Consider the following 24,603-nt stretch of genomic DNA (forward strand, 5'->3'; position numbering starts at 1 on the left):
TCCTTAATTATAGTACTGAACCTTGCAGGAAGCCTGTTAGTGATTATAAAATTCCTTGGCTGCCCTTGAGGCATGGAGGAAATTAGGCCTAGAGAGAGGTAGTAACTTGATCGAGGTCATTCACCCAGGGATTGGTGGAGGTGGGAGTAGGACCCTGGGACCCTTTCTCTCAGGATGCATTACAGAGGACTTAACTAAGAACCTGAACACTGTGCTAGAGGCCATGGATCTGGCTGGATCCCTTGCATCTCACTGGGTGGCCTGGCCCGTCAGGGAAAGCATCCTTCTCCAAGTGCTGAAGCCAGAGAGACCCTCCTCGCTCATTAGCTCCAGGTGGCTGGGGGCAGAGTCATCTGGGGCAGAAGTAGATGGCATCTGGGAGCAAAGGGACACCAGCTGGTTGATGGTGACCCTGTTCAGGAAAGCAGTTAGAGCCAAGGGGAGCACGGATGGCACCAGTACATTGACCTGTAAAGGCAATTCCAAGGGTTATGGTGGTCCTATAAGGCAACCCAAGGGCTTGTGACTTTCTGGCCATGAAGCTGGGTCCAAGGGCCCAGGAATCTGCAGCAGCAGACTAGGGCCACAGAACGGTTAGAATGAGAAAATCTCAGAAAATAAGAGGAAAGCAATGAAAATAGGAGAGAAAAGATAAAATTTGGGATTAGTCTAGGATTTTTTTTTTTTTTTAAATAATAGTGGTTCCAGAATGAAAATGAATAGAGAAAACAGAGGGGAGCAAGTTATAAATACACACACACATTCAAGAAAATGTCCCCAAAATTGAGGGATATGAGCTTCTAGATTGAAAGCTGTCCCCCCTCCAATGCCCAGAACAACGAATGGAAACAGACTCACGCTAAGGCATGTCCTTGTGACATTACCACCCTGGGGATCAAGAGACAAAAGCTTCCAAAGAGATAAAATAAGTGATATACAAGAATGGGGAACCAGAACGGTATCAGACTTCTTAAAAGCAACAGTGGAAGCTAGAAAATAATGGGGCGATACTTTAAAGTTTTGAGGAAAAAATACTTTCCATCTTAAAACTTTATACCCAGCCATATTATGACAAATGTGAGAATAAAATAAAAAATCTTCGACATAAAAAACTTCCACAGACCTTTCCTTGTGTCTCAGGAGATTACAAGAGCATAGGTTTCATCAAAAATAAGGTGATAAGCCATAACTAGGGAGACCTGGAATTCAAAAACAGGGTTGCCAACAGAGGATTGAAAGGAGGTTTACCAGAGTCAGGGAGGGAATTCCCAAGAAGACAGCTGTGCAGCAGGCCTGGAAAGCAACCAGTCAGATTGGATCAAGGGCTGAGAGGGCTCTGGGAGAAGACTGAAAAACAAAACATGAAATTGGTAGATTGTCTGATGGTTCTGAACACACTGAGATGGTATTTACACTTACGGGAGAGAAGTTGAAAATGAATTAGAAATAGGTACCTAGAAAACTAAGCAAGTGAAAAAAGATTATTATTAACTGCAAAGAAAATAAAAGTTGTATTGGAAAATAAATATAAAAATAAATGACATGGCTGATCTGGGAAGAATGTTTACATAATAAGCACGAGAAGATAAACACTGAACATAAATATGACCAAATACCGTAATATAATCACACTGGAAGGATGGCAAGGGAAGGGTAAGTGTGTGAATATAGTGTGTGGAGGTTTGGGGTGGGAAGGTAAGATAGCCAAGTGCTCATTCTCTACAGTCAGAAGACAGTGGATACAATTTAAAACTTGGAAATAAGAAGCACACATGTTCATTACAAATATGTAGGCAAAGAGTAGCAATAGCTAAGAGTGGGTGGTAGTTGCCTTTATACTAGAAAATATGAATCAATTGCAGAGGAAGGGGACTGCTGTTTTATATTACAAGCTTTGTATTTGACATTTTTTTGATTTATGAAAAACAAGCTTATTATCTAATATTTTAAAAAATATATCATTTAAAAAATTCAGAATATTTGTGTGTTATAGGGCTTTTCCTCATTAGGTCTAAGGCTCTCCTACCCCTTTCCCTTTGCAAACATTTTCTAAAAAAGAAAAACAACTGAACCATGTATTTTTTTTTAATTAATTTTTATTAAGCTTCAAGTGAACATTTACCATTCCATTCAGTCTGTCACATGTAAGTTTACATACATCTTACTCCCTTCTCCCACTTGCTCTCCCCCTATTGAGTCAGCCCTTTCAGTCTCTCGTTTCGTGCCAATTTTGCCATCTTCCCTCTCTATCTTCCCATCCCCCCTCCAGTCAAGAGTTGCCAACACACTCTCCAGTGTCCACCTGATTTAATTAGCTCACTCTTCATCAGCATCTCCCCCCCCCCCCCCCCCCCGCTGACCAGTCCCTCTCATGTCTGATGAGTTGTCTTCGGGAATGGTTCCTGTCCTGTGCGAACAGAAGGTCTGGGGACCATGGCCACCGGGATTCCTCTAGTCGCAGTCAGACCATTAAGTATGGTCTTTTTATGAGAATTTGGGGTCTGCATCCCACTGATCTCCTGCTCCCTCAGGAGTTCTCTGTTGTGCTCCCTGACAGGGCAGTCATCGATTGTGGCCGGGCACCAACTAGTTCTTCTGGTCTCAGGATGATGTAGGTCTCTGGTTCATGTGGCCCTTTCTGTCTCTTGGGTTCTTAGTTGTCGTGTGACCTTGGTGTTCTTCCTTTGCCTTTGCTCCAGGTGGGTTGAGACCAATTGATGTATCTTAGATGGCCGCTTGTTGGCATTTAGGACCCCAGACGCCACATTTCAAAGTGGGATGCAGAATGTTTTCATAATAGAATTGTTTTGCCCATTGACTTAGAAGTCCCCTCAAACCATGTTCCCCAGACCCCAGCCCCTGCTCCGCTGACCTTTGAAGCTTTCATTTTATCCCGGAAACCTCTTTGCTTTTAGTCCAGTCCAATTAGACTGACCTTCCTTGTATTGAGTGTTCTCTTTCCCTTCACCCAAAGCAGTTCTTATCTACTGATTGATCAATAAAAAACCCTCTCCCTCCCTCCCTCCCTCCCTCCCTCCCCCCCTTGTAACCACAAAAGTATGTGTTCTTCTCCGTTTTTTCTATTTCTCAAGATCTTATACTAGAGATCTTATACAATATTTGTCCTTTTGCCTCTGACTCATTTCGCTCAGCATAATGCCTTCCAGATTCCTCCATGTTATGAAATGTTTCAGAGATTCGTCACTGTTCTTTATCGATGCGTAGTATTCCATTGTGTGAATATACCACAATTTATTTACCCATTCATCCGTTGATGGACACCTTGGTTGCTTCCAACTTTTTGCTATTGTAAACAGAGCTGCAATAAACATGGGTGTGCATGTATCTGTTTGTGTGAAGGCTCTTGTATCTCTAGGGTATATTCCGAGGAGTGGGATTTCTGGGTTGTATGGTAGTTCTATTTCTAACTGTTTAAGATAACGCCAGATGGATTTCCAAAGTGGTTGTACCATTTTACAATCCCACCAGCAGTGTATGAGAGTTCCAATCTCTCCGCAGCCTCTCCAACATTTATTATTTTGTGTTTTTTGGATTAATGCCAGTCTAGTTGGTGTGAGATGGAATCTCATCGTAGTTTTAATTTGCATTTCTCTAATGGCTAATGATCGGGAGCATTTTCTCATGTGTCTGTTGGCTGCCTGAATATCTTCTTTAGTGAAATGTGTGTTCATATCCTTTGCCCACTTCTTGATTGGGTTGTTTGTCTTTTTGTGGTTGAGTTTTGACAGAATCATGTAGATTTTAGAGATCAGGCGCTGGTCTGAGATGTCATAGCTGAATATTCTTTCCCAGTCTGTAGGTGGTCTTTTTACTCTTTTGGTGAAGTCTTTAGATGAGCATAGGTGTTTGATTTTTAGGAGCTCCCAGTTATCGGGTTTCTCTTCATCATTTTTGGTAATGTTTTGTATTCTGTTTATGCCCTGTATTGAGGCTCCTAGGGTTGTCCCTATTTTTTCTTCCATGATCTTTATCGTTTTAGTCTTTATGTTTAGGTCTTTGATCCACTTGGAGTTAGTTTTTGTGCATGGTGTGAGGTATGGGTCCTGTTTCATTCTTTTGCAAATGGATATCCAGTTATGCCAGCACCATTTGTTAAAAAGACTATCATTTCCCCAATTGACTGACACTGGTCCTTTGTCAAATATCAGCTGCTCATACATGGATGGATTTATATCTGGGTTCTCAATTCTGTTCCATTGGTCTATGTGCCTGTTGTTGTACCAGTACCAGGCTGTTTTGACTACTGTAGCTGTATAATAGGTTCTGAAATCAGGTAGAGTGAGGCCTCCCACTTTCTTCTTCTTTTTCAGTAATGCTTTACTTATCCGGGGGTTCTTTCCCTTCCATATGAAATTAGTGGTTTGTTTCTCTATCCCCTTAAAATATGACATTTGTATTTGGATTGGAAGTGCGTTATATGTATAGATGGCTTTTGGTAGAATAGACATTTTTACTATGTTAAGTCTTCCTATCCATGAGCAGGGTATGGTTTTCCACTTAAGTATGTCCTTTTGAATTTCTTGTAGCAGAGTTTTATAGTTTTCTTTGTATAGGTCTTTTACATCCTTGGTAAGATTTATTCCTAAGTATTTTATCTTCTTGGGGGCTACTGTGAATGGTATTGATTTGGTTATTTCCTCTTCGGTGTTCTTTTTGTTGATGTAGAGGAATCCAAGTGATTTTTGTATGTTTATTTTATAACCTGAGACTCTTCCAAACTCTTCTATTAGTTTCAGTAGTTTTCTGGAGGATTCCTTAGGGTTTTCCATGTATATGATCATGTCATCTGCAAATTGTGATAGCTTTACTTCCTCCTTGCCAATCTGGATACCCTTTATTTCTTTGTCTAGCCTAATTGCCCTGGCTAGGACTTCAAGTACGATGTTGAATAAGAGTGGTGATAAAGGGCATCCTTGTCTGGTTCCCGTTCTCAAGGGAAATGCTTTCAGGTTCTCTCCATTTAGAGTGATATTGGCTGTTGGCTTCGCATAGATGCCCTTTATTATGTTGAGGAATTTTCCTTCAATTCCTATTTTGGTAAGAGTTTTTATCATAAATGGGTGTTGAACTTTGTCAAATGCCTTTTCTGCATCTATTGATAAGATCATGTGGTTTTTATCTTTTGTTTTATTTATGTGATGGATTACATTAATGGTTTTTCTGATATTAAACCAGCCTTGCATACCTGGTATAAATCCCACTTGATCAGGGTGAATTATTTTTTTGATGTGTTGTTGATGTGTCTACATTCTAATTGCTCGAGTCTGCTCCTCTGACTTCCTATTACGTTGTCTAATTCTGTAATTTTATTGTTAATCTTTGGATTTCTACATGCTGTCTCTCTATGGATTCTTGCAACTTATTAATTTTTCCACTATGTTCTTGAATAATCTTTTTGAGTTCTTCAACAGTTTTATCAGTGTGTTCCTTGGCTTTTTCTGCAGTTAGCCTAATTTCATTTGTGATGTCTTTAAGCATTCTGTAAGTTAGTTTTTTATATTCTGTATCTGATAATTCCAGGATTGTATCTTCATTTGGGAAAGATTTTGATTCTTTTGTTTTGGGGGTTGGAGGAGCTGTCATGGTCTGTTTCTTTATGTGGTTTGATATGGACTGCTGTCTCCGAGCCATCACTGGGAAACTAGTTTTTCCAGGTAATCAGCTAAAAAAAAAATGCAGTCAGATCCCTATCTGAATTCTCCCTCTGGCTCGGGGTATTCAGATGTTAATGGAGCCGCCTGGGGAGGGTGGGGGAGGGATCAGAGAGCTAGGAGTGTAGCACCTCAGAATATAGAGCTGATCCCCGTGTTCACGCGCTGCCCGCGTCCGCCAAAATCCCGGGGAGACGGCTCCCCGGCTGGGACGCTGCTCTCCCCGCTTCGAGACCAGTCACTTCCTCCCAGGGACTTCTCCCTCTGGTGCACCACACCACTCGCGCGAACTGGGTGGGCGTCGCCCTCATGAACAGCTGGGCCTGCCCCCGGGGTCTATTCAGGGGAACGCGCTCACGCCTCGCCCGCGCCCGCCAAAATCCCAGCGGGACGGCTCCCTGGCTGGAACGCTGCTCTCCCCGCTCCGAGACCAGTCACTTCCTCCCGGGGACTTCTCCCTCTGGTGCGCCGCACCGCTCGCGCAAACTGGGTGGGTGTTGCCCGCACGAAGGGCTGGGCCTGCCCCCGGGTCGCTTTAGGGAAATATAGCTGATCCCCACACTCGTGCCACGCCTGCTTCCCGCCAAACCCCCGGCGGGACGGCTCCCCAGCTGGGACGCTGCTGTCCCCGCTCCAAGATCAGTCACTGCCTCCCGAGTGCTTCTCCCACCGGCTGCGCCGCTACGCTGCCTGCGCCAACCGGCTAGGCTCTCTCCTGGGATGAGTTCGGGGGGTAGGGCTGGTCCCCTTGTCTGTGCCGTCTGCCCCCCTGGGCTGTGCCCCAGATCGGGCTCCGAAGGTCACCTGCCTGGTACGCTGGCTCCTGGGTCTGAAAACGATCACTGTCTGCCCGTATTTGTTCGTTCTCCATCTCTAAGTCTGTGTTTGTTGTTCAGAGTTCGTAGATTGTTATGTATGTGATCGATTCACTTGTTTTTCCGAGTCTTTGTTGCAAGAGGGATCTGCGGTAGCGTCCACCTAGTCCGACATCTTGGCCCCGCCTCCTGAACCATATTTTAATAGCGCTTTAAAAACCAACTTTAAAATCAGTAGAAAATATTCTGAATTGGGTGTTGCGCCTTTTAAAGGAGTTACTAGTCTTTTTGGGGGGGGGGTCTTAATTATGTATGTTCACAAATCAGAAGCACCAAGGGAAAACTAAAGCACTCTCCATGAAAATCATTTTCATTTGTTGCTGAACCAAAGTTTTGATCAATGACAGTATACTTAATTACTATCGAATTGTGGCTTCAGTATCAGTCAACAGAGATTGAAAGTAAAAATACATTCATACCTTGATGATTAATCTTTGGAAGTTCTGAAGTCTTTCTGGAAAAACTACATGGCTTTGTGCACTTTAAAAAACTGAACACTTTCTTGGTCTGAGAACACTGATTAATATGGAAAGTGAATCAACGCACTTAATAAGACACTAAAAAAAGATTTCCCAAAAGAATCCTAATCTGAATCTGGTTATTTTGCAGTGTTAACATATATTGTATGTTTCAAGTAAATCATTTTTTTTTTTAATGGGCTGTTTGTCAAATAATGCTTGCCCCTAGCTTATTTCACAGCTTGAACACTACAGACTGTTACTGAAAAAAGGCACTGGTCGGTCCAAACCATGTCAACTAAACTATGCGAGTAGCTTATCTGCAACACAAAACCTTGCTTAGCACGTTTTTTTTTTTCCCCCAAGTCTAACTCCAAAATAGGTACAACCTGGAAGCCACTATCCCAATCTGTGAAGAATGGTGAGACTTGGATACTAGACGGTTTGGACATGTGGTTGCAGGGTTCATTCCCATGGTCCCCACCAGGTCCCAGCAGAGAGCTACAGTCAACCTGAGATGTGAGCAGCAGTGTACTTTCTATTCTGCTGCAGCTCAGAACCCGCGTGGAGGATGTTGGGAGAAGATAAGTATCCCATGCTGCTCTGTGGCTGTGATGTGCAGGGTCCTGAGGGGAGGAGGAGGCTTAGGTTGTGAGGGCTCAGGGACCAGGGCCACAGGCAGGGGTAATTCAGCTTTCCCAGGAGCCGGTCCTGCTCATCCACAACAGCAGGGCATTTACCTGTACTTTCTCTCTTTCAAAGTAATTTCAATTGATTTTTTAAAAATTTTAATTGCTGTTATTTAATTGATGCTACATTCACTCTCATTGAAGTTTGATAAAATTATATTTCCTAAGATTCTGTCCTTCAAATATAGATTATTTTAATATTATTCTTATGATTACATACTTTACACTTCATTGGATCCTCTAGAATTAGATAGTATAAGTATCATATTTTGATCACAATAAAAGATCCACTATTACTTAAACCACAATTGAACCTTGACATGCGCATGTGAAGGCACGTGAAACAAAAATTTTTTTTTCTATATGCTATGGGCTATTTTTGGAGCCTAGGTGCTCTAGTGGTTAAGAGTTTGGCTGCTAACCCAAAGGTCAGTTGTTCAAATCCACCAGCCACTCCTTGGAAACCCTATGCGGCAGCTCTACTCTATCCTATAGGGTGGCTATGAGTCAGAATCGACTTGATGGCAACAGGTTTGGTTTGGGGTTTATGGGCTATTTTTACTGGTTTTTTTAAATAGCATATAACCTCCACCTCCATACCAAAACAACAGTGATACACTCAGTTGAACATTGTAATATGTTGATTGGTTTAAAGTCAGGAAAGGTGTGCATCAGGGTTGTATTCTTTCACCATACCTATTTAATCTGTATGCTGAACAAATAATACGAGAAACTGGACTATATGAAGAACGGGGCATCAGGATTGGAGGAAGACTCATTAACAACCTGCGTTATGCAGATGACACAACCTTGCTTGCTGAAAGTGAAGAGGACCTGAAGCACTCACTAATGAAGATCAAAGACCACAGTCTTCAGTATGGATTACACCTCAGCATAAAGAAAACAAAAATCCTCACAACTGGACCAATGAGCAACATCATGATAAATGGAGAAAAGGTTGAAGTTGTCAAGGATTTCATTTTACTTGGATCCACAATCAACAGCCATGGAAGCAGCAGTCAAGAAATCAAAAGACGCATTGCATTGGGTAAATCTGCTGCAAAGACCTCTTCAAACTGTTGAAGAGCAAAGATGTCACCCTGAAGACTGAGGTGCACCTGACCCAAGCCATGGTATTTTCAATCACATCATATGCATGTGAAAACTGGACAATGAATAGGGAAGACCGAAGAAGAGTTGACACCTTTAAATTGTGGTGTTGGCAAAGAATATTGAATATACCATGGACTGCTGAAAGAACGAACAAATCTGTCTTGGAAGAAGTGCAGCCAGAATGCTCCTTAGAGGCAAGGAGGGATCAGACCCTGGAGAAGGACATCATGCTTGGCAGAATACAGGGTCAGCAGAAAAGAGGAAGACCCTCAACAAGGTGGATTGACACAGTGGCTGCAAGAATGGGCTCAAGCATAACAACGATTGTAAGGATGGCTCAGGACCGGACAGTGTTTCGTTCTGTTGTGCATAGGGTCGCTATGAGTTGGAACCGACTTGAGGGCACCTAACAACAACAGCAACAACAGCCTAAACTCATGGATTAACTTAGAGGAGAGGTGACATTTTTTCAACCATTTACTTCTTGGTTTGTAATTCCTTTTTGACTTTTGTTATTTTGTTTAGTATATTTTTTGTTGTTGGAATGTTTTGAAATTTTTTACAGAAAAATTAATATTTTCCCTTTAAAAAATCAGTGAGAGCAAGGCATTATTATAATTCTCACCCTACAGGTATGGAAACTAAGGTACACAAACCTCCTTCTTCGGCACATCACTGGGCCCGAGCAGCGTCAAGCCCAGGTATGTCTGCTCCCCACCCCACTAGTTCTACCACCCCATGTGGAATCTGAGCTGAACACTAAGAAAAGGTGGGAATCACTTTCAGAAAAGGCTTTCAAAAGGACCATAAAGGCCTCCCATGCTGAGAGAATTCAGAAGAGAGGGGGAGAGAGCCCGGGGTGTTGGGGAGTTAGGAGAAGGCTTTAGGCTAGAGCTTCACTTTGAATGATAAGAGGGTTGGAGTGGGAGAGAGCAGAGGAAAGGCCTTTCAACTTAAACGCCAGAAATATGAGGTTAGGTGTGTGTGGGACAGGAGTTACAGGCCCTGCCTGTGGGAGGCAAGACTGAGAGAGGAAAGACTAGGAGGGTAATAAGGAAATGCGGCTAGAAGCCTGAGCAGGGTCCGGAAAAGAGAGATCAAAAGTGCTTCCACCTCCAAATCTGACCTCTGGAGAGGGCCATAGAAATCCTGCTCCGGATTCATCTGAGGAGCTTGTTTGAACACTGGCATTGGGGCCCACTGATTCAGAAGCCAGTCTGGGTCATGGAATCTGAATTTTTAACAAACCCCCCACGTAATGTTCATACCCAGCAAAGTTTGAGCACCACTCACGTATGAGTGGTAGGAGCATAGAATTTTCAGAGTCAACCTTGAGTTCAAATCTGGACTTCTGTAGTTGTTTCACCTTGGCCAAATCTGTCCCCAAGTCTTCTGTAAAACCAGGCCAATGACACCCAAGTTTGGGGATGGTTGGAGTGAGTATTAGAGGGGAAAACACAGGCCAAGTCCTCCTTCCCTCCCTGCTTCTCCCCAGCCTCAGCTGCCCTGGAGGAGCCGTCCTACTCCGTCTTGCCTTACCTGGGTGAAGACTTGGAGCGTGCACACGCGCGGGGCGGGCTCCAGCTCTCGGCTCACTGTCTCCAGCTCGTGCTCCTGCCCAATGATGACCGCCAAGACCGAATGAGGCGGCCCAGACAAGCAAGAGAAGACTCCCGGGCCTGCGTGGCGTCAGCAGGCGGTGGGCGCGCAGCGGCTGGCACACGGCCAGGCAGCGCTCGGCGCTCTGGCTGGCCAAGCTGAGGAGTGTGGCATAGGCGTACAGCTCGCGCACGAAGTAGTAGCCGCGGCAGTCCCGGGCGCAGAAGACCCTGTGGGTGGTGGAACCACACGAAGTTGTGGAGCTCCACGGGCGCGCTGACCAGTAGAGGCAGCAGCAGCCGCAGGGCGGAGAGCACCAGGCTGAGCACGTTAGCGCCAGAGACCTGGGGTTCGGCCAGCGCCTTCAGCACCACAAGGACGGACAGCTCCTTGCCCTCAGAGCCGAGAGCATAGGTAAGGGAGTAGAGGCAAGAGAAGAGCACGTTGCCCCAGAGGCGCGTGTCCACCCCAGCCGGGTGTCCGGCCTCAGCACTGGCTTAGGTATGGGCCTCGGGGACCCTGGACTGCTAGCCTCAGTCTCATTTCTCCCCATGGTCTGCGCTACCTCCCTCAAACTTGAGTTCTCTCTCACTGCTCCGGAGACCCGGCGAGCTGTCGGGTTAGGGAGCGCGTCCTCTTAGGTAGGAACCTCCAGAACTGGGAAGACACACCCCTGGAAGGATCTCCCTGCGCAAACGCGGGATCACGCCTGTTGGTGGCGTTCACCTTTCTCAGTTCAGTTCAATCCGAGGAAGCAAGCGCTGGGTGGAAAGTGGACTCCTTTTGGGGCCAAATAGACACGAGTTGGGAGGGACTCTACCATTTAGTAGCTCTGTGACTTTGGGCAAGTTTTAAAAAACCGCCTGGAGCTATTTCTGCAACTGTAAAATATCATCCACATTTCAGAACTTCTGCGAAGATTAAATGAGCCAATCTGTGTGCCAGCTCCTGACCTGCAGGGTAACTAGGTGTCCAACGTTGTACTATGTGCCCAGGCCTGTGGGATGCACGCTGCCGCTTGCGATCTGTCCTGTACAGCCTTTCTGTGAGGACTTACCTGCAGTTCCTTGTTTCTCAAGGAAGTTTCCAAGACGACTTGGAAGGAAATTACACAACAACACTGTCAAAGAGCAGGGACTCCTACTCTGGTAAAATAAAACTAAAGAGATTTATTGAAGGCTTGAGACAGTTCAAACCTGGGACACGCTTAGTTCACAAAATGAAACCAAGTTCTCTGCCTTTCTGGAAAAAAAGTTGAGCTTTTATACATAAAAAAGACATGATTAATCCTATGAACATTTCAAAAACAGCTCTTTCTTCATATCATTTCTTATCTCCAGAAGACTATCTGCACAAAACAATTCTTTGTGAAGACATTGCATTTTATTCATATGCTTCCTAGAACATTCTGAGTACGTACTTTCTGTCCCCTTTCCTTGCTTACTCAGAGTGATTTGGATTAACCTCTTTTATTCAGAGCTCTCCCTGAATGCATCTAAGTTTTCTTTTTTTAATTTTTATTGTGCTTTAAGTGAAAGTTTACAAATCAAGTCAGTCTTTCATACAAAAATTTATATACACTTTGCTATATACTCCCAGTCGCTCTCCCTCCCTAATGAGACAGCCCACTCTTTCTCTCCACTCTCTATTTACATGTCCATTCAGCCAGCTTCTGAGCCCCTCTGCCCTCTCATCTCCCCTCCAGACAGGAGCTGCCCACATAGTCTCATGTGTCTGCTTGATCCAAGAAGCTCACTCCTCACCAGTATCATTTTCTATCCTATGGTCCAGTCCAATCCCTGTTTGAAGAGTTGGCTTTGGAAATGGTTCCTGTCTTGGGCTAACAGAAGCTCTGGGGACCATGACCCCCGAGGTCCTTCTAGTCTCAGTCAGACCATTAAGTCTGGTCTTTTTACAAGAATTTGAGGTCTGCATTACACGGCTCTCCTGCTGCCTCAGGGGTTCTCTGTTGTGTTCCCTGTCAGGGCAGTCATCAGTTGTAGCCAGGCACCATCTAGGTCTTCTGGTCTCAGGCTGATGTAGCCTCTGTTTTATATGGCCCTTTCTGTCTCTTGGGCTCATAAATACCTTGTATCTTTGGTGTTCTTCCTTCTCCTTTGCTCCAGGTGGGTTGAGACCAATTGATGCATCTTAGATGGCCGCTTGCTAGTGTTTAAGACCTCAGATGCCACTAACCAAAGTGGAATGCAGAATGTTTTCTTAATAGATTTTATTATGCCAATTGGATTAGATTGCCCTGAAACCATGGTTCCCAGAACCTGCCCCTGCTATTCTGGCTTTCAAAGGAATTGGTTTATTCAGGAAACTTCTTTGCTTTTGGTTTAGTCCAGTTGTGCTGACCTCTCCTGTATTATGTTGTCTTTCCCTTCACCTAAAATAGTTCTTGTCTACTATCTAATTAGTGAATATCTCCTCCCTTCCTCCCTCCCCACCTTCGTAACCATCAAAGAATATTTTCTTCTCTGTTTAAACTATTTCGAGTTCTTATAATAGTGGCCTCATACACTGTCCTTTTGCAGCTGATAAATTTCACTCAGCATAAGCCCTTCCAGATTCCTCCATGTTATGAAAAGTTTCATGGATTCATCATTGTTCTTTATGGATGCGTAGTATTCCATTGTGTGAATATACCATACTTTATTTATCCATTCATCTGTTGATGGGCACCTTGGTTGCTTCCATCTTTTTGCTCTTGTAAACAGTGAAGCAGTGAACATGGGTGTGCATATATCTGACAAACAGGCATTTTGATATTTTTGCTTGCAAAGGAAAATGATCTATCAATAAATTCCATAGCAGCAGATGATGTCTGGCTCCTGTGCCCATAGCATGGTATATTATTTGCTTTGTAAGTCATTAGTAATTTAAAACCTAATGGTGATCTTTTTTCCACACTGTGTGCTCAGCACAATGGGAGGTACTGTTGGTGCTAAACATGAGTGAGCCCTGGAGCCTACCCTTAGGGAGCCCATATGATGAGATAACTAACCCTCCTTGACATACTCTCAGCGTCAAATAAGGGGAGTGGACAGTGAGGGTGATGTCTAAATTCCATTGTCTCCTGGCCAAGTGAGTCTCTCTAAGCCTCAGTTTCCTCTTCTGGGAAATGATAACACCTAACATTGAGGATCACCAACCATCTGTTAATTCTGTAGTGGCTTGCATGTTCCTATGATGCTAGAAGCTATGCCATTGGTATTTCAAATAGCAGCAGGGTTACCCATGGTGGACAGGTTACAGTGGAGCTTCCAGACTAAGACAGGCTGGGAAGAAAGGCCTGGCAATGTATTTCCAAAATTACCCAGTGAAAACCCTATGGATCGCAAGAAAATATTGTCTGATATAGTGCTAGAAGATGAGTCCTGCAAGTTGAAAAGCACTCAAGGTACATGGTGTCTCCATCAGTGTACTCAAGCATAACGACGATCTTGAAGATGGAGTCGGACTGAGCAATGTTTCCTTCATTTGTAAATTGGGGTGCCATGTGTTGGACAGCCGACTTAATGGCAACTAACAACATCTTTGAAAAATATTGTTGGAATTAAAGACGATATGTGTCAGAAAAGCACTTGGCCCACGGAAGGAGCTCAGAAATGTTAGACCCCAACCGCTCACTCTTTTTCCCCAGAGGTCAAAGGGAGGAGGAATCATGACGGAGTGAAGAGATTAGGGAAGATTTCATGGAGGAAGTGTGGTTTGATCTAGGCTTTGCAGGTGGAAGAATTTCAAAAGAAAGAAAGGAGGAGAAAAGGCATTCCAGGAAGAGGTCATAGCATGAAGTAAGGTTTAGAAATGAGAGACTACTCAGTACACTCAGGGGCTTCATAAGTGACTCCCAGGTGTTGAATCTAGTTGCTGAGGGGGAAAGGTGGATCCCCTGTGGATCCGCAGCAGCCATGAATTTATAGTGGGAATGTTTTAGGGAAATTCAGCTTGTTCCTGGCTGTGGTCACAAGGGGCAACGACGCAGTATTCTGGAGCTCTATTGCAGGAAAAGTGGGAGAGTCTATGGCTGATGGTAGTCCAATAAACAGAGGCTGTTTTCTTCATCTGTAAAATGGAGCTATTACTGCCTCCCTCAAGGTTATTTTGACGACTCATTGTTGCTAACATTTATTGAGGGGTCAGTACATGCCAGGATCTCTGGTGGTACAGTGGTTAAGCACTCAGCTGCTAACTGGAAGGTCAGTGATTTGAACCCTCCCATGGCTCCATGAGAGAAAGATGTGGCAATCTGCTTCTGTAAAGATTTACAGTCTTGGAAACCCTGTGGGGCAGTTCTGCTCTATCCTATAGGGTTGCTATGAGTTGGAGTCGACTCAATGGCAATGGGTTTAGTTTTGAGTTTTAACACAGGCCAGGCACCATGTCAAGGATTTAACAGCCTATCATCAAGTGCTCCCCTCAATGACCGTATGAGGGAGATAGTCTATTTTTATGCCCATTTTTCCCAGATATGGAGTTAATTAGATTTGGTCGAGTCATTTGCCCAGAGCCACACCAGCTTCTAAGGGGCAGAGTTGGAGTTTGAGCCCAGGTCACCTGACCCCAGAGCACGAGCTTTAACCACTATACCAAGCTTCTGTTGTTGTTTTTTTTAGGTGCCATCGAGTCGATTCTGAGTCATAGCGACCCTGTGTACAAAGAACAAACCACTGCCTGGTCCTGTGCCATCCTCACAATTGTTACGCTTGAACCCATTGTTGCAGCCACTGTGTCAATCCATCTCGTTGAGGGTCTTCCTCTTTTTTGCTGACCCTCTACCAAACATGATGTCCTTCTCCAGGGACTGTTCCCTTCTGATAACATGTCCAAAGTATGTGAGACAAAGTCTCACCATCCTTAATTCTAACGAGCATTCTAATGAGACAGATTTGTTCATTCTTCTGGCAGTCCATGCTGTATTCAGTATTTTTTTCCAACACCATAATTCAAAGGTGTCGATTCTTCTTCGGTTTTCATTATTTATTGTCCAGCTTTCACATGCATATGAGAAGATTGAAAACACCATGGCTTGGGTCAGGTGGACCTTAGTCTTCAAGATAACATCTTTACTTTTTAACACTTTAAAGAGATCTTTTGCAGCAGATTTGCCTAATGCAGTGGGTCGTTTGATTTCTTGACTGTTGCTTCTGTGGGTGTTGCTTGTGAATCCAGGTAAAATGAAATCCTTAACAACTTCAATGCTTCCTCCATTTACCATGATGTTGCTCATTGGTCCAGTTGTGAGGATTTTTGTTTTCTTTATATGCTGAGCTCCTAGAATTCCATAAATGCTCACTTCTCCACCTCCCTGTTACCCAGATGCACCAGCCAAACTAGTGCTGGCCCTCAGCAGCCTGACGCGGCAGTGTGACACACTTCGAGCCCTGTCTCCAACACTCCCATGAACTTTTCGCTGGACACAGTGCCAACAGGGGTTTGAAATGTCACCTCAGGCTTGGAGCTCTAAGTCACAGAGCCCAGACGCAGCCTGCCCCACCCCACACCTTGTTACTTCTGTTCCTTCCTAATCAAATGCAGTGGCTTCCGTGACTTGCTTGTTTTCAGGGCAACTACCACCAGTACATACATTGTGCTTCTGTAAGATTTCTGGCTAAATGCTAAACATGGCCAGGTATAACTACCACAGTCTTATCACTCAGTCATGAGGTTCTTAAAATATCCTGACAGGACGAGTTAAAAATAGTCCGAGTGGTAGCAGCTCAGCACAGTAGAAGTGTCTTAAAGTGTTGTTACTTTCTCCCTTAAACATAGGATACTTTCCGGGCACTCAGGCTGTGGAAGCTATTCCTGGGGGAGGGGGAGCTACCCAGCACTGTGTTTGTGCACATTGGTCCTTCCCTGGAACTTTCTATGCTTCTCCAGAGTTAGGGCAGGGTCATCAACATCCTAGTGGCCAGGATCATGGTGTAACGACCTGAGAATGTGGAGCCTGGGATCAGGTATCACAATGCCCCTTACCAGATGGATAGCACTGGAGAAGTCACTGACCTCCAACTCTATAAAGTGAGGGTTGCTGTTGTTGTTGTGTGCTGTCAAGTCAATTCTGACTCGTTACGACCCCATGTGACAGAGTAGAACTGCCCCATAGGGTTTCCTAGGATGCAATCTCTATGGGAGCAGATTGCCAGATCTTTCCCTTGCAAAGTGGCTGGTGGGTTTGAATCACTAACCTTTTGGTTAGAAGCCAAGTGCTTAACCATCGTGCCACCAGGTTTCCTATAAAAAAAGAGTAACTATGCTTATTTCATTACATCGAGAAAGCCAAGCACTTTGCATACATTTTCCCATTTAATTCTTACAACAAGCCTAGAGTGACCTTTTTTCCCCTAAACTGTGCTATGTATCTAGATACAATTGAGAAACTTTCCAATGAAAATTGTTTAAAGTGTTATTTTAATCTGAAGAAAATAATGAAACTAAGAATTACTACCGCTGTTAGAAGAGAAAGCAGTGGTTATGGTGTGGGCACTACGGGAGGTGGTGGGCCTCAGCACCCTGGGAAGGCTAGGTGACTCTGAGTAGGGAGCATGTGATTTTCTCTGGTGCCTGCAGCTTTGGGTCCAGTCTCAGGTCAGTGCCTCATTTGGAGGTAATGACGAGGAGTGGAGCTTAAAGAAGTCAGGAGGAAATTGTGGTGTCACAGGCTGCAGGGCCATGGAGGAGGGTGGGGCCTGGAAAAGCATCTGTGGTAAGGGTTGAGTCAGGAGACCAACTTATCACTTCACTGAGTTTTGCTTCCAGCCTCTCTGCCTGACCAGATTCCAGGCCTTTTTCCACTAGCCTCTTCTTCAGCCTCCAACACGCTCGAATTCCAGTATTCTAAAATCCCCTCCCATATCCTTGTCATTCATTTGAAGTACCACCCTTTTACTCTTGTGTTAACTTGCAAAGTCCTCTCCCTCAGTCCCTGTCAAACCAGATCATGGCCTCATGCCCACTTTTGCAGTGTACTCTCTGCTCTGAGCCTGGCCCAGAAACCGCCCTAGTGACGAGCCCTTCTCCCACTGTGGTGTAAGTCTTTTTAAAACTTAAAAACAGAATCCAAAGCTCATGGAAGTTCTAGAATTAGCTTAAGAAATCTAATTAGAAACCAAAAGAGACCTAAGTAAATGGAAACACATACACGCTTATGGATAGGTAGACTCAACTTTGTGAAAATGTCAGTTCTACCCAAAGCAATCTACAAATACAATGCAATCTCGATCCAAATACCAACAGCATTCTTTAAACAGGTGGAAAAACTAATTATTCACTTTATATGGAAAGGAAAGAATACAGCCACGGTAGTCAAAACAGCCGGGTACTGGTACAACAACAGACACATTGACCAATGGAAGAGAATCAAGAATTTAGACATAAATCCATCCACCTATGGTCACCTGATCTTCGACAAAGGCCCAAAGTCCATTAAATGGGGGAAAAGACAGTCTTTTAACAAATGATACTGGCAAAACTGGATGTCCATGTGCAAAAAAATGAAACAGGACCCATACCTTACATCATACACAAAAACTAATTCAAAATGGATCAAAGATCTAAATATAAATCCAAAACTATAAAGATCATGGAAGAAAAACTAGGGTCAACACTAGAGGTTCTAATATACAGCATAAATAGGATGCAAACAATAACTAACAATATACAAACACCAGAAGATAAGCTAGATAACTAGAATCTTCTAAAAATTAAACACATGCTCACCAAAAGACTTCATCAAAAGAGTAAAAAGAGAACCTATAGATTGAGAAAAAATTTTTGTCTGTGACGTATCCAACAAAGGTCTAACCTCTAAACTCTATAGGAAGGTCCAGTACCTCTACAAAAAATAACCCAAATAATCCAATTAAAAAATAGGCAAAGGATATGAACAGACACTTCACCGAAGAAGACATTCAGGCAGCTAACAGACGCATGAGGAAATGCTTGGGATCACTAGCTATTAAAGAAATGCAAATTAAAGCTACAGTGAAATACCATCTCACCCTGGCATTACTGGCATGAATCATAAAAAAAAAAAAAAACAAAAACCGAAAACTACAAATGTTGGAGAGGCTGCGGGGAAATAGGAACCCTTATGCACTGCTGGTGGGAATGCAAAATGGCACAACCATTTTGGAAAACAATATGGAGCTTCCTTAGAAAGCTAGAAATAGAAATACCATACAATCCAGCAGTCTCACTCCTAGGAACATATCCTAGACAAATAAGAGCTGTCACATGAATAGACATATGCACATCCATGTTCACTGCAGCATTATTCACAATAGCAAACAGATGGAAACAACCTAAGTGCCCATCAACAGATGAACGGATAACAAACTATGGTACATACAAACAATGGAGTACAACTCAACAATAAAGAATAATGGTGAATCTGAGAAACATCTTACCACACGGATGAATCTGGAAGGCATTATGGTGAGTAAAAGAAATCAATCACAAAAGGACAAATACTGTATAAGACCACTATTATAAAAACTCATGAAGAGGTTTCCACATAGAAAGAAACAATTTTTGTCGGTTACGAGGGTGGGGAGAGAAAAACACTAACTAGACAATAGACAAGTGGTAAATTTGGTGAAGGGTAAGACAGTACACAATACCGGGGAAGCCAGCACAACTTGACCAAGGCAAAGTCATAGAAGCTTCATAGACACATCCCAAACTCCCACAGGGACAGAGTTACTGGGCTGAGGGCAAGGGACCATGGTCTCAGAGGACATCTAGCTCAATTGGCATAACATAGTTTATAAGGAAAACGTTCTACATCCTACTGTGGTGAGTAGCATGTGAGGTTTTAAAAGCTTGTGAGCAGCCATCTAAGATACGTCTACTGGTCCACCCCATCTGGAACAATGAAGAAAACCAAAGACACAAGGAAAGGATTAGTCCAAAGGACTAATGGACCACAACTACCACATCCTGCACCAGACTGAATCCAGCACAACTAGATGGGGCCCAGCTACCACCAGTAACTGCTTTAACAAGGATCACAATAGAGGGTCTGAGACAGAGCTGCAGAAAAATGTAGAACAAAATTCAAACTCACAAAAAAAGACCAGGCTTACTGGTTTGACAGAGACTGAAGAAACCCCGAGAGTATGGCTCCTGGACATCCCTTTAATTCAGTACCGAAGTCACTCCTGAGGCTCACCCTTTAACCAAAGATTAGATGGGCCCATAAAACAAACAATAATACACGTATACATATGTACGAGACCAAATGGGCACACCAGCCCAAAAGCAAAGACAAGAAGGCAGGAGGGGACAGGAAGGCTGGACAGGAAAGGTTAAGAAGGGGAAAGTGTTGACAAGTCGAGGAGTTGGCAACAAGTGTCAAAATAACATGTGTATCATTTAATGAGACTAATTTGCTCTGTAAACCTTCTCCTAAAGCACAATAAAAAAGAAACCTAATTAGATCTAATTAACTGGCTAATCAGCATTAGATTAAGACATCTCCGAAATCTATTTAGCCATGCTTTGCCACTTTCTGGCTTTGTGACTCACAGCCAATTATTTAAGCTTCTGTTTTCTGTTGGTAACCTTATAGGGTTGTGAAAATTATATAAGATAAAGCATCTTAGATGCTTAGCACAGCTCCTGGTATGGGGTGTACCCATAGGGTGTACTCTGACTCATAGTGACCCTATAGGACAGAGTAGAACTGCCACATTGGGTTTCTAAGGCAATGATCTTTATGGAAGCAGATTGCCACATCTTCCTCCCTCAAAGCAGCTGGTGGGCTTGAACTGCGAATCTTTCAGTTAGCAGCTGAGCGCTTAACTATTACACCACAAGGGCTCCTGGTATGGCGTATAAAAAAAAACCCCAAACCAAACCCACTGCCATTGAGTTGATTCTAACTCATAGTGACCCCACAGGGTTTCTAAGGTTGTAAATCTCTGTGGAAGCAGACTGCCACATCTTTCTCCTGTGGAGCTTTTGGTGGTTTCAAACCTCTGACCTTTTGGTTAGCAGCTAAGCACTTTAACCATTGCGCCACTGAGGCTCTCAGTATGGGGTATATTGGGTAAGTATTCACACAGGGAGAGCTCTAGCAATGACTGATGCTGGGGACCGCAATGAGGATGATGATGATGACACCCTCCCAGGGCAGGAAGCCTCCCCCACCCCAGCAGGGCTGTATTGGGAATGCAGTGCTGCCCACCAACCAGGGCGGATTATCCAATAGGCAAGGTAAGCACAGTGATTACCTTGCTTATCAGATCATCTGTAGTGAACAGTTTCACAGGTTTTCACCACATCTTTGAAATGGTGAAAACCACCACGTGAATGTGGTGAAACCCATGTGAAATTGTTCACTACAGATAGGAAGTAAGCACAAGTAAGCCCATGCTTACCTTGTTTATTGGATAATCGGCCCCTGCCTCAAACCCACTTTCCCTGATTCTCTGAGTGGTACCGAGGCAGAGAGTTGAGGAATAAAGGAAAACGATTCTCAGTAGCTTTGTGGGGAAATAGTAGTGTGGTAAAAAGTGAGCGTTGTTACATGCAAAGCCTTTTGCACAGTTGTGGTACTCAGCATGTGAGGGTGGTCTCTTCCTCAAGGCCTCCTCCAGTCAAATCCTTTATGGAGATAGAACACTGGGTTTGAGTCCCAGTTCTCTCACTCAGAGCTGCGTGACCTTGGGGAAGTTATTTCATCTCTGAGTAGTATTGGTAATACCTGCTTCAGAGAGCTCTTGTGGAGAGATAATGAATATCAAGCACCCAACTGTTGGCCATTGGGTATTTACATCCCCTCACCTAGTTCCTCTTCCACAAATTTTATAGAAAGGGGCATCTTCTGGAAAGCTTTGCATCCCTGAGGCAACTTTTCAACAGACTGTGTGGAGGTGTCTCCTTGTTTGGTGGCCAGCCCCCAGGTGGGAGAGCATTTGCAATTTAACACTCTGCTCTTTTCCTGAACCGTGTGACTTGGCGGAGGCTCCTGCCGGCTCCGCTTGGCTCGGGTGTAAAGCGAAGCGCTGCCTGCCTTGGGCTCCGGTGTCAGCCCAGCCTCCCTACTCATGAGCAGGCGAAATTAGCTGCTCTTTCTCACCTCCAGGACATTCTTCCCCTGGTGCTGGGTGAGGAGACTGCAGGCTCTGCAGAACGGTCGGGCAGAAAGACGGACAGCAGTCAGCATCGCACTACCCTGGCCATGGAGGAACGGGACCGCCTCTGTGGCTCTACCTGGGAATGCCCACAGGGGAAGAGCCCCCCAGATTCGGCGTGGTCATGGGTAAGGTCCACACGTGACCATGTGAAACATGGCCTTTCTTTCCTTCCTTCCACCCCGTGCAGCCTAAGCGCTGAGGGGACCTGTCAGATCACTTGTGCCCAGGGGTCTTTCTGGGATGTCTGTACCCAGAGTCTCACTCAGGACCAGTTCATGCATTCATGTTTCTCCTAATAAATAATGGGACAAACTTGCTCCCCGGGGCTCCTGTTATGGCGGCTGCATTTCTAAAAGAGGTTTTAGAACTTATTCAAGAATTAAAGGCTTTTTTTTTCCCTTTCTTTTCCTTTGATGAGAAATGAATAGACATTGCATTGATCCCCCGAACAGGGACCCAGGGTTTTTGGAGGGCTCCCTGCTTGTCAGGCACAGTGTTGGGAACTTATGTCTTTTGTGCAAGTGAGGAGAGGCTCAGAGTGGCTGTGACTCACCCAATGAGATGGCATGAGGTGAGACTGCATTGGAATCCTAAGTTAGCCACGGCACCATATTGCCTTCCAAGGTCTCATCCTGGATGCCAGGTTTTGGGGTGGTGGTGGTGGAAGAGCAGTTATTTTCACTGAAAACCCCGAAGGAGGCATGGAGGGAGTTCAGATAACCTTAGGTGGCAGTGAGTGCTGAGGGTAAGGCCTGGGCTAGAACTCAGGGCCTTGTTGATTTCTCCAAACAAAAGCTAGGGGATTTGGCTGCCATGAGGCTGTATCAAACCTCTGTCCCAAATGGTGGAGCTGGGACACCATCTGGCCCTCCACCCTCAGCACAGTGCAGAAGGTTCAGCATCTCCGCCTCCCAGCGTGCTGGAGCCTAGAGGGGAATAGAGAAGGGGGTGTGGCATGCTTGTGGCTGACTGAGCCTGGGGCTTGTCACGCTGGTTGGATCCTGAACTGGATCTGTCCTCCTGGCAGCAACTTTTCTTTCAGAAGCATCAGGCCCTACTGGGATGCTGTTGGTGCTCAGGCTGAAATGCAGTGAGGGTGTGGGGGAAAGAAAAGGGGCAACTGGGTTCTGCTCCCACCTCTGCCATGATTCGCCACTTGGCCCTTTGGGCAAGTATTTCCTGAATGAGCCAATGCTTGCGTCAGCTCTGACTCACAGCGTCCCCATGTGTGTCAGAGTCGAACTGTGTTCATTAGGGTTTTCTATGGCTGCTTTTTCGGAAGTAGATTGCCAGGCTTTTCTTCTGAGATACCTCTGGGTGGACTCAAACCTCCAACCTTAGCAGCTGAGCACGTTATCCATTTGCAACACCCAGGGACTCCTGCAGAACAGTTGCCTTGGGCTAATCACTGGCCCTCCCTGAGCTGCACTTCCGTCTCTAAACTGCGGGCAGGATTCGTATCTCCCTCAGGAGTGCTGTGCCGATTAATAACATCCATGCTGACTAAATAGATGCTTGCTTTTTTTTTTTTTTTTTCTGGTTAGTTTGGGATTAAAATGGCTTTGTTCTGTTTCCCTTCCTGGAATGCCTGTCTTAAACGTATCTCACATTACTGCCCTGCACTGATTGAGAATTACACCCATGTCTCCTGTGTGTGCAGGGCTGGGCTCCGTATAAGGTGCCTCCATATCCACTGTCCTGAATGAAGCCGTTGACAGTCCTGAGAAGCAGAGCTGATCATCGTGGTTATTATCTCGTCTTTACCACCCAGGCAGGTGGGCAGCACAGCAACCCACTGCTGTTGGGTCGATTCCAACTCATAGTGACCCTATAGGACAGAGTAGAGCTCTTCCAGAGGGTTTCCAAGAAGTGGCAGGTGGATTCGAACTGCAGACCTTTTGGTTAGCAGCCATAGCTCTTAACCACTATGCCACCAGGGCTCCCCACTGTTATTCCCATGGGACACCTGAGGAAACTAAGGCCATGGAGTTGGGACTTACGCATAGCCCCTTAAGGGATGTAACAACTTTCATTAAATTGTGGAGCCCTGGTGGTGCAGAGGTTAAGAACTATGGCTGCTAACCAAAAGGTCAGCGGTTTGAATCCACCAGCAACTTCTTGGAAACCCTATGGGGAGTTCTGCTCTGTCCTAAAGGGTCACTATGAGTAGGAATCCATTCCATGACAATGGGTTTGGTTTTTTTTTTTGGGGGGGGGGGCGTTACTATAGACACTGCTACCTGTGGAAGCTTAATTTAATATAATCACTTGTTTTCTGCTTATATTTTTTGATTTATCCATTTTTTTTTAAGTATAAAAGCAATACATGTTCATTATAGAAAATCTAGAATATACAGGAAAGTATAAATAAGACAATGAAAACACCTGTAAGTCCACCCCTCAGGGAGCCTGGGAGTTTTGTAAACAGAGGTTGTATTTCACTTCCTTGAAGGCTCGTTATAATTAAGCCCCAGAAAGGACTCCAAATCCGTCTCTTGTCCCCTTCTATTCCATAACTCTTCCAGCCACCTTCCCCCTTCCCCCCCCATCTAATGTGCTTCATAAATGCTTGTTGACCAAATGACTCCTAAAACCCCGGTCTAAAAGCCACACCAGGCCCTTCGCTGTTCCACTGTGACATCATGACTCATCTCAGGCAGTCACCCCCTTTGGCTGCTGCCCTGTACCTGGACTGTCTTCCTTTGGGGAGACAGGCCTCTGTGGCAGGGATGGGGGCGGGGGAGGATTCTCGACTGCTCCTTCTGGAGCCCAGAGCTGGCTTCCTGCAAGGATGTTAGCACCTGGTTGCAGGGTCTGAAAGGCCTGGAGACCTTGGGTATGGCATAGGCTGGTGTCTGCATCTGGGAAAAGCTGACCTGCTGTGCTACAGGGTGGCTGCAAAGCAGTAACACTTGGAGCCCAACCAGCAGCTTCCAATGAGAGCAGCCCCTATCCAGGTTCTGGGGGGGGGGCTGAGTCTTGGACTAGGGGAGGCCTGGGCTCAGAGTAGGAGGCTTCAGCAAAGCAGAGGAAAAAAAAACCCAAAA

The 24,603-nt window shown here is 44.9% G+C and overlaps 1 protein-coding gene across 1 annotated transcript; it reads right to left on the reverse strand.

Annotated features, from left to right (window-relative positions):
• Nucleotides 1-190: 190 nt before the first annotated feature.
• On the reverse strand, nt 191-22,702 carry NTSR2 (neurotensin receptor 2). The gene is given in 9 exon segments (XM_064294931.1): nt 191-255; nt 258-468; nt 10,347-10,440; nt 10,442-10,635; nt 10,637-10,898; nt 10,999-11,093; nt 21,499-21,632; nt 22,416-22,482; nt 22,694-22,702. Coding segments are annotated over 9 exon segments (1,131 nt in total).
• Between the last annotated feature and the right edge of the window lie 1,901 nt (nt 22,703-24,603).

This window comes from Loxodonta africana, chromosome 12 (genome assembly GCF_030014295.1).
Source record: "Loxodonta africana isolate mLoxAfr1 chromosome 12, mLoxAfr1.hap2, whole genome shotgun sequence".
Taxonomy (NCBI): Eukaryota; Metazoa; Chordata; class Mammalia; order Proboscidea; family Elephantidae; genus Loxodonta; species Loxodonta africana.